Here is a 16,652-nt window from a genome sequence, read left to right as displayed (position 1 = left end):
ACATACCAGCGCTTTCTCGTTTGGTAAGTTACAGCATCTTTGCTTTTTATATATCTTTGTTTTTTATATATATTTTTCCCATGTGGAATGTTTCCCTCTATATGATGGTTGTTGCTCACTGTTATATTGTGAGCTTGAAATATGAGGTGATATGGGGTTTGCATCTAGTGCACACACGCGACTGTTAATACACAGTACAATAGAGATGTGTAGTATGTAGATAATATGTTTTTGTAGATATTTCATGTATATAACATTTTTTACATGTTTAGGTGTTGCTATCTGAAACTGTTAGCCATAATAAACTGTAAGGCAGACAATACAATACTGTATGTACATTCCACTTGGTTGGAAAAAATAAATATTGTGTTTTTGTTTAGGCACCATGCTTGTGTGGTACAGACAGAATAAAAGTTTATTATATTTTCCTCAAATATTGGGTTGTCATTCGAGTGAGTGTGTACCCTCCTCAATTTTATTGCAAGAAAGCAGTATATACGAGAAAATACCTCATTTATATGGAGGAGGCAGATGTGTTAGCATTTAGCATCTGACATCAGGATTATATGTTTGTGGGAATAAACTGCCCATAAATGACATGGTGTGTGTCAGTATATTTAATTGACTTGCATACCTCATCGTATTCCAATGCCGAGATTGATGGACAGAGAAGCTGCCCACACTCATCCAGAAAATAATTTTCATAAAGACTTAAGATTATTTAAAAAGAATTATTGTTTCCTATGTTTGATAATATACAGCTAGAAATTTCAAGTTCATTTCCACAGTTTGCATCAAAGCCGGATCAATGAGTTGGGTCCTATTCAGTTTTGAAGGTAGTGAAGGAGCAAAGTTCAGAGACAAACATGGAAGGTACATTTTCCATTGCTGCAGGAGTCATGAAGAGGAACAATTGGCAAGCAAAGGCAGTGGCAGACAGGGTAGCATAATTTGCTGACGGGCAAAGGAGATTCCATATGGAGATACTAGTGTAGCTCTTGGAATCTGCTAGAAGTTTAACATAACATTTAAAGAGAAAAAAGACCAGTTGAATCGAAACGGAAACCCTGTGGGTCAGGAGAGGTAGACTCAAGAATTGTCATATTTGGAAGATAAGTAGTCATAATAAAATTTTTGAGGTGGATAAGAATTACTCACACATTTCACTGGTAAGAGTGTTCAGATTACGTTACATAGGGAATCTGATGTGTATGATATCACAAACGGTAGAGAGTTCACTTAATAGGGACTGCACCCCTTGTTCAGAGGAGATGGTGAAGGGGTTGACCAAGAGCAGATCATGTCACCACTGTTTGCTTGGATCAGAGTGATGTACTTAGTAAGCTGTGATACAATTTGTTTTTGATGAGTGAAGTATGTCACGTCATTTAGGATGTGACTTTCATAATTTTTAACAACTTTTTGACTTTTATGGTGACATTACTCCCAGGCTTACATGTGATTAGGCAGTGATGAAAACAGCCTATGCAATGCCCGTACATCTGTTTTCGATACTGTGATCATATGTTGGTCTATGCTCACTAGTTTGCTGTGTAGATGTTCACTGGTTGCAAATGCATGTGTAAAATATGACAAGAGTGAAGAATTCTATGTTGATTTGATACTGAGTTAGGGTTTCAGTATCCTGGCATTTTATGAGTAAAGTTGTATGTGAAAGGAATATTTTAACAGGTGTTTGTCAAACTGGGTACTTAACTTTTGCCTGTGTGTTTAATTTTACAAGGGCTCTGTGAGCTCTGAATTAGTTGATCCCATGAAGGTTCCATGGATTCTGATGTTGAGTACAAGTTACTTTTAGTGAGATGTGAAACTTATGAATACTAATTTAGTTTGAGGACACACCACCATAACAAAAATAGTCTAGACTAGTGGGGCTAACCCACCTCTTCCTTAGCCTATTATTTATCGTAAAGTAAAGAGGTATTTCACCAGGAAGAGTGCTGCATCAGACGAACTTGTGCAGTAGGTGAACAAGAGAGTTTTGCTGGTCACTGTGTAACTGAGCTCAAAGCCTTTTCCACCAACCTAGGTGAGTATGAGCCAGAGTATTCTCGGACATGTCCAAATCTATGTTAGTCATCCCTTGCGTAGAGTTTCTATTATATGGAGAAGTTGAAAATGTTACTTGCTACAGCTTGTAGAAACTAACATTACAAACTGTGAAACCTTGAAAAATTGTATTGGAAGAGGGTACAAAGGGATATAGGAATCCAGGGCGTTCAATAAGACAACACGCTGTCAACAGTGCCATAAACAGGAGAGAAGATCTGTGTATGAGGTTTGTGGCAGCTGTTCTTGATATGGCATATTTTAACTTGGATTCTATACACAGAAATGAGGCCATCCCAATACATCTCTGCCAACACTTTCAACTAGGTGAGGGGTGACATGTGTGAAGAAAAATCATAAATTTTGTTTGGAATAAGGTCTCCTTCCTAAATTGTAGAATATTGCAATGGTGTCAAAGTTTTTGATCATTGTGATACACATTTCTTGTTATACTTTAGTTTCTCCTGTAATGTTTCCTATATCAATAAGCTTTATTTCTGCTCATCTGTCTATTCCTTTCACATTAAATTCCATGTGTTATGTGCCTTCAACATACAGTATGTGTATGAGTGACAATTGTAAGGACACTGTGATTGATACCCTTACCAGTGAGCGACCTAGCAGTAGGTGGTTTCTGGTAAGTCTTACCTTCTAGAACTTTCTGTAGTCTCTCAGCTCCCTGGTGTACAAAGCATTGTCATGTTGCACCAGTATAACTGTGCTAGTGAATAGCAAGTGTGTAAAACCAGAAGTTGGACATAACTGGTCGAGTTAACTCTGTTGAAAGAGTTGAGATACAGGAATCCACAATAGGAAGTGTTTAATGGTCCACTGACAGGAGTATTTAATTGGAATAAGAACATTGAATCGTCCAGTGAATGATTTTTAGATTTTTGAGTTTCATCAAAGTGAATTTGTCTGATGTCTGATATGTTTAGGCATGTTCATACTGTGGAAACTGAATAAATTACATTAAAGGATATCATCTTTTATTCCAGAAGAACCTTACCATCTTTAATCCATTAAATGATATGACACGTCATGCACAGTTAGGCTACAGTTTAATTTTTTATGTGATCATAGCTGTTTAAGTCTGCTCGTCAAAGGTCTGATAGCAAATCATTAGGAACATTGTCAGTTCAGTTAAAATTACAGTGGCAGAGCATACACACTGTACAACTGTGCATAAATTTACATTGCAAATGAATTTAAAGTTGATTTTAGAGAATATTAATTGTGCCAAAGATGTAATATTGATTACACAGAAGTATTAATTGATCCATCTATCCAACAAGTTTAAATTATAGAACACTACTTTAATGAGATATATACTAACTGGGATATTTATGATGCATGAATTTCAGTTGTACTATGAAGCATTCTAGTAGATGGGTTGCCTTTTGTTTCTTTTGTAGTATACAAACTGTGATGCACCAATGTCCATATGCTGCATTTTAGGCAAATTGTAACTGAGCCACAACAGGACACCCCATAGTCTGCTAGGAGTGTACACTCTTAAGAACATATCCAGTCACATACAGTAGTATTTAAGGGGGATGACATATTTACTTTTTGATGTATTATGCCTTTAATGAAGCATGTACTTCAGATGTTATTCCATATTTTTTTTTTACTGTTAAGTGAGGTCTTTTTGACATCATGAACAACAGTATGTTTTACACTTTAGCATATCACAAAACAGCATTCGAATCGTGTAACTGTGTCCCTTCGTAGGTGGCAGACTTGGCTGTGGCATCACCAGCAACTGTATCACGTTGTGGTATGGTGTACCTGGATTCAGGTGTTCTTGGATTACAACCTCTTATTGACTGTTGGCTGCGAAGAGGACTGCCACAACTGGCTGTTCAGTATAGAGAACAACTGCGAGAACTGACTGACAATTATCTCTTTCCTGCTCTCACTTTCCTTCGGTCTGGATTGACTGAAATAGTTGCAACACAAGACAATGCCCTTGTGTTTTCATACATCAGGATGGTCAATCATAGACTGCGGCCTCTTGCTAATCCTGAAGGAAAGCCACCACCCGCACAACCTTTTCTGGATTTGATGCGTAAGTAGTTCTTAGTAGCATGTTACTTATTATGTGCTTATCAAAAATATTGTTTCAATGTTGCTTTTGTCCCACAACTTAAACACCTTAAGCTACTGTTCAACTTATTATTTATTGTGCAACCAGTTTCTATCAAAGATCATTATCAACGATAGACTTTTGTTATCAGCACAAATATATATTAAAGAAATGTTAATGGGCACTCCAGGCATCTCCCTCTACAATATTAAACATTATTTATAAATGTTGTGTTTTTGACATTGCCTCATTTTCTTTTTGTAATGCGCAGTGCAACTTTTGCTGTTAACAAAAGTCTGTGCAGGATAATGGTCTTTGAACAAAACTGTACACTCAATAAAGATGAATTAAACAGCAGCATGATGTTATTTCTACTGCTTATTGAAAGTCTTTTGAGTACTAAACCATAGATGATAACTTTTTGTGCTTTTTTTACTGCAGTATTACATGCCTATTATGTATTGCAGTAATTAAGCTATAGTGCTATTGTAGCTTTATTCAATTTTGATAACAAAACCATAATTTCATCACTTGTCAATCATAGTAACATACAGAGGCATGAAGAATTTCGTCTTTACATATCTTTAAAGTAATAGTCCTATATGGAAAGGCTTGAGATTCTCAGCATCTACCTAAAGAATCAGTCCAACTCCCTAAACACAGACACTGCCTCCTTTTTCCAAGGTTTGGTGAATGGTACCCAATAGAATAGTTTGTGATTGAAGGGACCCTCCATGAAATACAGACACTGTGAAGAAACTTCTAAAGAAACAGAGGCTACTGCACAATAGGTGTAAAACATGGGAGTTGGTGGTCATGTGTGTGAGGTGAGCTTGCTTGTGTTAATGAATGGTGTGTCTTTCTCTTTCTTTTTGTGACAAAGGCTGTGCCAGAAAGCATGTGTGTAACTGTTTTTTAATTGTGTCTTTCTGCAACTTATAAATGTGTCATCTTTACAGTAAGTAGCAATCTATCTTTTCCAACATTTTTGATATTCCAACCTTGAGTTTCCATTGTTTGTTTTCATAGGGCTATAGATATAGAGGTGCTGAATGAAACATATTTGCCTGTCAAGAGAGCAATACATAAAGCCTTCACTGTCTACTTTAGCAGAATATTGTCAAAATCTGTTGCAAAACCCAAAGGAATTGTTGTTCTATGGAAAGCTGTTTGTGGCATCAAATTAATGTCCAGTCACCTACAGATGAGGCCGGAACTAAAATTGAGGGTAGCAAAGCAAAAGCAGAAATCCATAATGAAATTTTCACTCTGCAGTGGAGTGTGCACTCTGTGAAATTTACTGTCAGATGAAAACTGTGTGGTGGACCAAGACTCGAACTCGGGACATATGCCTTTTCTGGGCAAGTACTCTACCAACTGATCTATGCAAACACGATTCACAACTCCTGTACACAGCTTTTTCTCCACCATTACTTCATCTCCTACCTTCCAAAATTCACAGAAGCTCTCCTACATTTTAGCTGGAGAGCTAATATGAAGTTTTGAGGATGCAGTCTACCAAGAAGTTTAAAAAATAGAAATGCTTCATTCCATTTTGAGGATGCAGTCTACCAAGAAGTTTAAAAAGTATAAATGCTTAATTCCATTTCAAAATGTTCCTTTACTAAGGAAAATGCATGAATATTAGTTCTAGTTCTCATACCACTGAAAAGGTGAATGAAATAGATACTAGTGTCATTGACATTGAGAAACAGCTGATAAAATTGAACAAAGCTCCAGGGCGTAATGGAATCTCTTATCAGATCCAGTACTGCATTTGCACTGAGTTAACACCTCTCTTAACTATAATCTATTGTAGATCCCTTGAGCTAAAAACAGTGCCCAGTAGTTGGAAGAAAGCACAGGTAAGACCCACAGAAGTGATCCAGTAACCCTGACATCTGTTTGTTGCAGAATCTTAAAGCATATTCTGAGCAAAAATGTAATGAGGGATCTTGTACAGAAGAACCTGAATCAGCATGGATTCCAAAAACATAGATCATCTGAAACCCAATCTTACTTTTGCATAACATATTGAAAGCAGTGGATCATGGCAGTCAGGTAGATGCAGTATTACTTGATTTCCAAGCAGCATTTGAATCAGTAGCACACCAAAGTTCATTATCAAAAGTACAATCATATGAGGTATCAAGTGAAATTTGTGACTGGATTGAGGATTCTTTGACATGAAGGATGCAGCAAGTTGTCTTGCATGGAGAGTCATTGACAGAAAAGTAACTTCAAGTGTACCCCAGATAAATTTATTGGGACTCTTGGTTTTCATATTGTATATTAATGACCTTCCAGCATTATTAATGGTATCCTCAGACTTTTCACAGATGGTGTAGCTGTCTATAATGAGGCATTGTCTGAAAGAAGCTGTGCAAATATTCAGTCAGAGCTTGATAAGATTTCAAAGTGGTGCAAAGACTGACAGATTGCTTTAAATGGTCAGAAACATTGCATTTTGCACTTCGTGAAATAAAAGGAGTATCCGATGATTATAATATCAGTGGGTCGCAGTTGTAACTGATCAACTTATACAAATACCATATTTGCCCAAGTACAAGATGAACCTGAATATAAGACAACTCCTCTTTTTTTAAGACTCTCCTTGTGAAAAATTTTCTTTTTAATATCTTCTGACTAATCAAAATTATAAACTTTTATTGATGTAAGACATCTACCTGAAAAGTTAACAAAATGCCTGTTCTAACAATATGATGCTTATTGATTGTCTACATTTTGATAATACAAGGAGAAATAAAACAAACACAAAAAAGTGTTTAATTTTTATCTTCACTGCCTTTCTGTTTACTGAGCCTGTCATCTGTGGTATCACCACTTTTATTCATCATTCTAACTGAACAACTGTGAAACTTATATCTTTGGTATCACAAATATTTGGCAGTTTCTTCTGAATATGTTTCAATTTCTGAGGTTATGGCTACAATGGGACCTGGAGACCACAACATTTTTTTCCTCCTGAACACACAGCGGATTTTGCTTCTGTACAGATATGAGGATGTTACAATGTCTGTTACTTCCAAACATATCATCTGCCTGCCATTCTCTCATTGGCTGTGTAGGACCAGTGGACATCCCACATCATTCCCACCACACCTCATGTGAACATTGACAACATTGCTGCAAAAAACACATTGGTACGACACTGACCCTGATCTAGACTTTCAGCAGCTCCTGTAGAAATGAATGCTATAGCTGAGTATTTGTCCAATTTGAAAGTCAGTTCTATTCCGAGTACAAAAGGATTCAGCCAAACTGCAGTTTAAACAAGGTAGATATTCATAAGAAGTGACTGCATTACGAAATTTGCTGCCTGCTCGACATTTACCTCCCCGCACTCATCACAGTTCTCAGCCAAGTTGTTGTCACTGTTCCCCATCCAACATTCCATAGTTCACATATGAAGAGAATAGTCCTCCATTGAGGGGCATTCCAGTGTATATGCTTGCGAACACACCAAAAATACCATCCTACGTGATTAATTGTGTATGATGCGTGTGTTGTTGTCTTCAATCCAAAGACTGGTTCGATGCTACTACTATATCTTCGCAAGCCTCTTCATCTCTAGGTAACTGCTGCAACCTACATCCTTCTGAATCTTCTTACTGTATTCATCTCTTGGTCTCCCTTTAGGATTTTTATCCCCCCATGCCCCCTCCAGTACAAAACTGGTGATCCCTTGATGCCTTAGAAGTGTCCTGCCAACCGATCCCTTTTTCTAGTCAGGTTGTGCCATGAAGTTCTCCTCTATTTTATTCAGTACCTCCTCATTAGTTGTGTGATCTACCCATCTAATCTTCAGCATTCTTCTGTGGCACCACAATTCGAAAGCTTCTATTCTGTTCCTGTCTAAACTGATTATTGTCCACATTTTACTTCCGTACATGGTTACACTCCATACAAATACTTCCAGAAAGGACTTCCTGACACTTAAATCTATACTCGATGTTAACAAATGTTTCTTCTTCAGGAATGCTTTTCTTGCCAATGCCAGTCTACATTTTGTATTGCCTCTACTTCTACCATAATCAGTTATTTTGCTGCCCAAATGGCAAAATTCATCTACTACTTTAAGTGTCTCATTTCTTAGTCTAATTCCCTCAGCATCACCTGATTTAGTTTGAGTACATTCCATTATCCTCATTTTGCTTTTGTTGATGTTGATCTTGTATCGTACTTTCAAGACATTTTCCATTCTGTTCTGCTGCTCTTCCAAATCCTTTGCTGTCTCTGACAGAATTACAGTGTCATTAGCAAACCTACTCTCTTTTATTTCTTCCCCCCGGACTGTAATTCCTACTCCAAATTTTTATTTTGTTTCCTTTACTGCTTGCTCAGTATACAGATTGAATAACATCGAGATAGTCTATAACCCTGTCACACTCCCTTCTCAGCCAGTGCTTCCCTTTTGTGCCCCTCGACTCTTTATAACTGCCATCTGGTTTCTGTACAAATTGTAAATAAACTTTCACTTCCTGCAACGTGCAACATTTAGAATTTGAAAGTCAACATTGTCAAAAGCTTTCTCTATGTCTACAGATGCTATATACATAGGTTTGCCTTTCCTTAACCTACCTTTCTGTGAGAAGTTGTAGGGTCTGTATCACCTTACATGTTCCTGCATTTCTCTGGAATCCAAACAGATCTTCCCCAAGGTTGGCTTCTACCAGTTTTTCCCTTCTTCTGTAAAACTGATAGTTTGGTAATTTTCACGTGTCACCACCTGCTTTCTTTGGAATTGGAATTAATATATTCTTCTTGAAGTCTGAGGGTATTTCGTCTGGCTAATACATCTTGCTCACCAGATGAAAAAGTTTTGTCATGGTTGGGTCTCACAAGGTTATCAGTAGTTCCAACAGAATGTTGGCTACTCCCGGGGCCTTGTTTTGACTTAGGCCTTTCAGTGCTCTGTCTAATTCATTTTGAACTTCTTGTTGATCTCTTTTTTAAAACATTTGTACTTCCTCTTGCCTGCTTCATTTACTGTGTCTTTATATTTTCTTCTTTCATCAATTAAATTCAACATTTCTTGTGTTACCCACAGTTTTCTTCTACCTCTCGACCTTTTACCTGCTTGATCATCTGCTGCCTTCACTGTTTCATCTCTCAAAGCCTCCCATTTTTCTTGTACTGCATTCCTTTCCCCTGTTCCTGTCAATCATTCCGTTATGTTCCCTCTGAAACACTCTACAACTTCGGGTTCCTTCAGTTTAGCCAGGTCACAACTCTTCATATTCCTACCTTTTTGCAGTTTCTTCAGTTTTAATCTACAGTTCATAACCAATAAATTGTGGTCAAGTCCATGTTTGCCCCTGAAAATATCTTACAATTTAAAACCTGGTTCCAAAATCTCTGTCTTACCATTATATAATCAATCTGAAATCTTCCGGTGTCTCCAGGTCTCTTCCATGTATACACCCTTCTTTCATGATTTTTAAACCCAGTGTTAGCTATGATTAAATTATGATCTGTGCAAAATTCTACCAGGTGACTTTCTCTTTCATTCCTTTCTCCCAGTCCATATCCACCTACTACTTCCCCTTCTAGTCCTTTTCCTACTATCAAATTCTAGTCCCCCATGACTATTAAATTTTCATCTCCCTGAACTATTTGAATAATTTCTTTTATCTCATCATAGATTTCTTAAATCACTTCATCGTCTGTGGAACTAGTTGGCATGTAAACTTGTACAACTGTGGCGGGTGTGGGCTTTGTGTCTAACTTGGCTACAATAATGTGTTCACTAAGCTGTCCATAGTAGCTTATCTGTGCTCCTATTTTTTTTATTCTTTATTAAACCTATTCCTGCATTACTCCTATTTGATTATATATAATCATGTATTCATGTGATCAGAGATCCTGTTCTTCTTGCCACAAAACTTCACTAATTCCCACTACATCTAACTTTAACCTATCCATTTCCATTTTTAAATTTTCTAACCTACCAGCCTGATAAAGGGACCTGACGTTCCACACTCTGATCTGTAGAACACTAGTTTTGTTTCTCCTGATAACGACATCCTCCTGAGTAGCCCTCACCTGGAGATCCAAATGGGGGACTATTTTACCTCCAGAATATTTTACCCAGGAGGATGTCATGTTCATTTAACCATACAGTAGAGCCGCATGCCTTGGAAAAAATTACGATTGTAGATTTCCCTTGCTTTCAGCCGTTCGTAGTATCAGCACAGCAAGGCCATTTTGGTTTGTGTTACAAGTCCAGATCTGTCAATCATTCAGACTATTGCCCCTGCAACAACTGTAAAGGTTGCTGCCCCTCTTCAGGAACCACACGTTTTTCTGGCCTCTCAGCAGATACCCCTCCATTGTGGTTGCACCTACGATATGGTTATCTGTATCTCTGAGGCATGCAAGCCTTCCCACCAATGGTAAGGTCCATGGTTCAGGGGGGGGGGGGGGGGGGAGATGCATATGTAACTGATAATCTCATAAACAAGTAAATTATCATTTTGAGCTTGTGCGTAGAATACTGCTTATGATTGCGTGGATTTATAGAAAGCTATAAAGGTCAATCAAAAAGTTTTCATTTGGAAGCATTGGTGCAGCCCTGGTGCCATGTAGTGCAACTCTGATCTGGATATATAAGTACCGGTACGTAGACAAGGGAGTAGAGTGGTATTCATGTCTTTCTGACATGCTTGCAATAAATGTGGAAATTTTAACTATGGCAACATTATTACCACATTCATCTAAACAGAACCCGTGTTCTGTTATTCTTTCTTGGCTGCTTGTGGGTAAACATCAGTATTGGAGAATGAAGAATATGTTTTGGGGCACATGTCTGCCAAAAACCACCATTGTGGAATTGTTCACCAAGTTGAGTGCTGCTCACAACTAATGCAAGATGCCAGTCAATCTGGAAGGCCAGCCTAATCAAACCACTGGAAACTGGAGTTGAAAGCATCAACAAATGTAGTGGCATCAACCATTGTCCCGTCCATTTCCTGCTAGAAGGGTGATGCTCATCTTGTTCTTTGAGTCCCAGGGCCCATTGCGTATTGTTTTGAAGGAACCTGATGTGTCCATCACTGGGGAACAGTACTGCACATCACTGGAGAAGTTACGGTGTGCAATTAAGGTGAAACATTTGGGATAACTGTGACATAACTGTGACAAGGGGAGCTGCTGCTTCATGATAACATCAATCCCCACATCAGAAATGTTGTAATGCTGAAGTTACACCAACTCAAGTGGGAGACACTTGAGTACTCACACCCTAGCCCTGATGTCTGATCATGCGACTATTACACCTTTGGTGCCTTGAAAAAGCCTTGGAAGGTTGACGATTCTTTTTGGATGAGGATGTGCAGCAGTTATGGACTTCCTGACACAGTAGGAGACAGTGTATGCCTACAGTGATTTTGCAGGATCGGCAGATCAATCCGGACTGTACGGCATTTGAATGGAAACTTTTTGGTCACGCATTATGGGAGTGAATGCCTTAATATTAATCTTTAGTATTAAAATGTTGTGGTAACTATTAGCGTAAACATTGCAATATACATCGTGGTACTAAGACTGACTAGTAATATTATTCTTAGCTGTTCTCCTTGTGCCGTGGATTCTGTTCTCAATTGTTTGGAGTGTGGGAGCAACATGTGACGGTGCATCCCGGACAAAATTTTCTGATTGGCTGCGAAGGCATATTAGGCATCATGGCCATGTACCAGCTTTCCCTCATGAAGGACTTGTTTATGATTACAAGTATGTAATCTGTGTATTGTCATTTAAATAAGTTAGAGCATATAAATGTCCTGTGACAAACATAAAGCATTACATTTCAAACACTGTTACTTAGTTGCTGTATGTAGTAATTTGTGCTATGTGTATCAGTATAGTTTACTGTTGGTGCAATGTCTTTTGGCTTTCTTATTTCTTTCTTAATGTAGTCCTCAGTTCATTCCACAGCCATGAAAGTTTCCTTCTCTATAGCATTGGAAAACATGATGAATTGCATGTTTAAAGTCATGAAAATGTATCTACAAAATTAATGATATTAGGAAAAGGATAGGTTGCTACTTATTGTAAAGGTGACCCATTGAGTTGCAGACGGGCTTAACGAAAAGACAGTTACACATTAATGGCTTTCGGCCAAAGCCTTCTTCAGAAAAGAAAACACACATTCACACAAGCAAGTACACCTCATGCACACATGACTATTACCACTGGCAGCTCTAACCAGATAGCTGGTCGGAGCTGCCAGTGGTTACAGTCATGTTGTGTGAGGTTTACTTGTTTGTGTGAATGTGTGTGTGTGTGTGTGTGTTTTATTTGTTGAAGAAGACTTTGACCAAAGCTATTAATCTGTAACTGTATTTTCATTGCACCTATCTGCAACTCAGTGGGTCATCTTTACACTGAGTCCTTTTGCTAATGTTGTTGGTATTCTGACCAGGAGTATACATTGTTTGATTTTATCTACAAAATTGGCCATTTTGCGAATATGTATCACCACAGTCTTGGAAAACCAATCTTTTCAATTAAAAGACACTGGAACTCTCATACTTAACCACTCTGAAGCCAGTGTGTAGCATCTTGACAAAGTTTAATGTCACAATAACATATTGCCTTTCAAATCATTTTTGCTCTCTTTGCAATACCATAGTTTTAAATGGCATAACAGCTTGTCTGCAGATATGTTGTTTTGTCACTGTATTTTGAGATATGCATCAAAAATATGGAGCAACCTGTATCCCATCGTACCAGCACTTGCAATAAACAGTGTCTACAGCATTACATACATGGAATACATAAATCTATTGTTATATCTAAAAATAAAAATGATGTGACTTACCAAACGAAAGTGCTGGCAGGTTGATAGACACACAAAATTCAAGCTTTCGCAACCAACGGTTGCTTCATCAGGAAAGAGGGAAGGAGAGGGAAAGACAAAAGGATGTGGGTTTTAAGGGAGAGGGTAAGGAGTCATTCCAATCCCGGGAGCGGAAAGACTTACCTTAGGGGGAAAGAAGGACAGGTATACACTCGTGCACACACACACACACACACACACACACACACACACACACACACACACACACACACACACACATATTCACACAAGCAAACACTGTGTGTGTGCGGATGGATATGTGTCTGTGTGCGAGTGTATACCTGTCCTTTTTTCCCCCTAAGGTAAGTCTTTCCGCTCCCGGGATTGGAATGACTCTTTACCCTCCCCCTTAAAACCCACATCCTTTCATCTTTCCCTCTCCTTCCCTCTTTCCTGATGAAGCAACCGTTGGTTGCGAAAGCTTGAATTTTGTGTGTATGTTTGTGTGTGTATCAACCTGCCAGCGATTTCGTTTGGTAAGTCGCATCATCTTTATTTTGAGATATATTTTTCCCACGTGGAATGTTTCCCTCTATTATATTCATATCATTAATTTAAATCTATTGTTAGTAATATGTTATTCAAGTCGTTACTGCTGTGATGTCAACATAATTTCTAGAGGAGTAGCACAGCTCGAAAGAATTGAAAAAAGAGACAGAAAAAGTAAACATCAATTGAGGAAACCATATTTTTGTTCCAAAGGCAAATATATCTCTGCATGGTCATTTAAACAAAAAGGCAAAATAATAATAATAATAATAATAATAATAATAATTTGCTCAAAATATTTCAGAAAATACAGATTTAATTTCACTGATGGTGACAGACTGAAAGTTCATGAAGAATTTTGGAATTAGGTGATACAGACAGCTAGCAACTGTAAGTCAGTTCACTTTTAGAAAAGGTGGAGAAGCAAAGTAATAGGCTCAACCAAAAGAAAATTCAGAAATAAACTTTTTAATCAAAGATTGTATTGTATTGTATTGTATTCATTGTATTTATTTATTGGTCCAGTAAATCTTACATGTACAGTACAGCACATCAGATATTGGACAGGTCAAAGTATATCTTACAATTAAAACACTTTAGAAACTAGAAAATTATGTTCACAAAATTTTACAGCACTTCATATACTGCTTCTTTAATATGTTGTCAATGTGAGTTTCCCATCTAAGATTATTCTGTAGCCAGACCCCCAGAAATTTTGTATTAGGCACACTTGCAATATCTGTGTCTGACATCTGAATTCTTATATCCTCTTCAGTGTTTCTCTTGACATTATGAAAATTTAATGCTACTGTTTTACTTTTATTTATTATTGGTTTGTTTTGGTTGAACCAGTTTACAACATTTGTTGATGCCACAGACAGTCTTGTCTGTAGTATCTCTGCAGTCTTCCCACTGACTAATATGCTTGTGTCATCTGCAAACTGGATAGTGCTATGGTACTGGTTGGTTGATGTTAGCTCATTTATATATATCAAAAATAGGATGGGGCCCAGTACCGAGCCCTGCGGTACTCCATATTTTACTGCTTTATAATCAGAATAGTGTCTTGTTGATTTATTTTCTTTGTGAAAATGTATTTCTAGTACTTGCTTGCGGTCAGTAAGATATGATCTAAGCCAGTTGTTAGGCATACCTCTGATACCAATTCTTTCAAGCTTCTGCAGCTATAGGGTGTGGTCTATGATGTCAAAAGCCTTAGACAGATGAAGGCGTATGCCAGTTACTTTTTGTCCACTATCAATTTTTTGGAGTACTTCACCCAGAAATTCATATATTGCTGTTTCTGTTGATCGGCCTTTCCGGAAGCCATGTTGGGTTGTGGATAATATTTTGCACTTTTCTAGAAAATCTAGCAACCTCTTATGAAAAAATTTTTCTAGTATTTTCGAAAATGTAGATAGCAAGGCAATAGGTCTATAATTGGCTATGTCTTCTTTCTTACCCTTTTTGAACAGTAGTTTCAGTTTCACTGTCTTTAAGCAGGAAGGAAAGACTCCATATGTTAATGAACTGTTGAAAATGTGGGCTAATGGTATTGCAATGAGGTCACCCACATTTTTAATGACATAATCTGGAATCTCATCCACACCTGTTGAAAATTTTGTTTTTAACTCTCTAATTGATAGTATAATTTCCTTAGGGTTGGTTGGAGCAAGAAATATGGAGTTGCAGTTTCTATTTTCATTTGATGGTGTTCTAATAGGATTTTTATTTGAAGATTTTATGTCAGAGAGTAATTTTTCACTAATATTTGCAAAGTATGTATTAAAAGCATTGGCTACTTCTTCTGGATTTGTAATTTTTTGCCATCTTGGATTACCTGGAGATTTACATTTTGGGAGGTCTCATTTCCTACCTGTTCTCTGATTATGTTGCACATGGCTTTCATTTTGTTCCTGGCCATTTTTATATGGTGATCATTTGTTGTTTTTTTAGCTGCTTTTATGACTTTGTGAAGCACTCTCTTATAATTCTTGAAATACCCAGAAATTCTTCTGTAACATTTTGTGTTTTTGAGATTTCGTAGTCTCCTCTTTTCAGCACATGATATTTTAATGCCTTTCGTCAGCCATGTAACATTTCTTTTTCTAGTTTTTAATGTTTGGTTTTTAACTGGAAAAGAAATATTGAAATAATGGGAGAATATTTCCATGAACATGTCAAACTTTTTACATGGGTCCTCATAGTTGTCTATATCATTCCATGTTTCTTTTTTTAGTAAGTGTCTGAAGTGTTCTAGGTTGTGCTTGCTAAAATTTCTACCTTTTCTTGTCATTTGTTGTTCAGTATTTCCTGCAGTCTCTACTGGGAATTCAATAAACTGTGCATAATGATCACTGAAACCTGTATTCATATTTCCAGATTTGTATAAATATTTATCTGTATTTATTAGTATCTGATCTATAGCACTACTTGATGATTTGGTGACTCTGGTGGGGGATTTGATAGTTGTATGTATATTGTAGGTTTTTAATAAGGCCTCAAGGTTTAATCTGTCTTTTGAGTTCTTGTAGAAATCTATATTAAAGTCACCACATATGATGGTTGTTTTACTAACTATTTTTATACTGTTAAGTGCCTTCTCAAGATTTTCAATGAAAGTAGTTACGTTTCCATCTGGGCTTCTATATATGCAAATAACAATTATATTTAAATTTGTCAGTTGTGTAGCAGAAATTTCGAAGTTTTGCTCTTCCCCTAGCTGGTTAGTGAACTTCAAATTATCGTGTTTGACGTCCTCTCTAACATATATGCATGTTCCTCCATGCTGGGAGGTTTTCCTACAAAAAAAAAAAGATGAAAGGGTAAAGCCCTCTATCCTTGTGTGATGTAACATCTGTTCATCTGATAACAATATTTCTATCTCACTAACTTTATTTGATAAGGATTGTACATTTTGGTGCAGGAGCATAAATTTCGACAATGACTTATTTACTAGGTTGTTTTGACCTACCTTATGTTCGACAGCTGCACATGACATATCATTTTTAACACTTTTAGAATTGAAGTTTTCTTTCCAGAGCGATGTTTTAGAAGATGAAATTAACATTTCTCTGGAATCACTTGCTATAAAAAACATTGTGGTTCTTTCCTGTTTCGTGT

At 37.2% G+C, this 16,652-nt stretch overlaps 1 protein-coding gene across 1 annotated transcript in view; it reads left to right on the top strand.

Annotated features, from left to right (window-relative positions):
- LOC124803257 (dynein axonemal heavy chain 1-like) overlaps positions 1-16,652 on the top strand; it is an 866,140-nt gene that overhangs the window by 318,293 nt on the left and 531,195 nt on the right. The window contains exons 23-24 of the mRNA XM_047264440.1: positions 3,805-4,141; positions 15,190-15,307. Coding sequence (XP_047120396.1) covers positions 3,805-4,141; positions 15,190-15,307 — 455 coding nt within the window. The remainder of the gene's footprint in view (positions 1-3,804; positions 4,142-15,189; positions 15,308-16,652) is intronic.

The sequence above is a fragment of the Schistocerca piceifrons genome, chromosome 6 (assembly GCF_021461385.2).
Source record: "Schistocerca piceifrons isolate TAMUIC-IGC-003096 chromosome 6, iqSchPice1.1, whole genome shotgun sequence".
Classification (NCBI taxonomy): Eukaryota; Metazoa; Arthropoda; class Insecta; order Orthoptera; family Acrididae; genus Schistocerca; species Schistocerca piceifrons.
The sequence above is the reverse complement of the archived record's forward strand: the minus strand, read 5'-3'. Positions and strand labels throughout refer to the sequence as shown.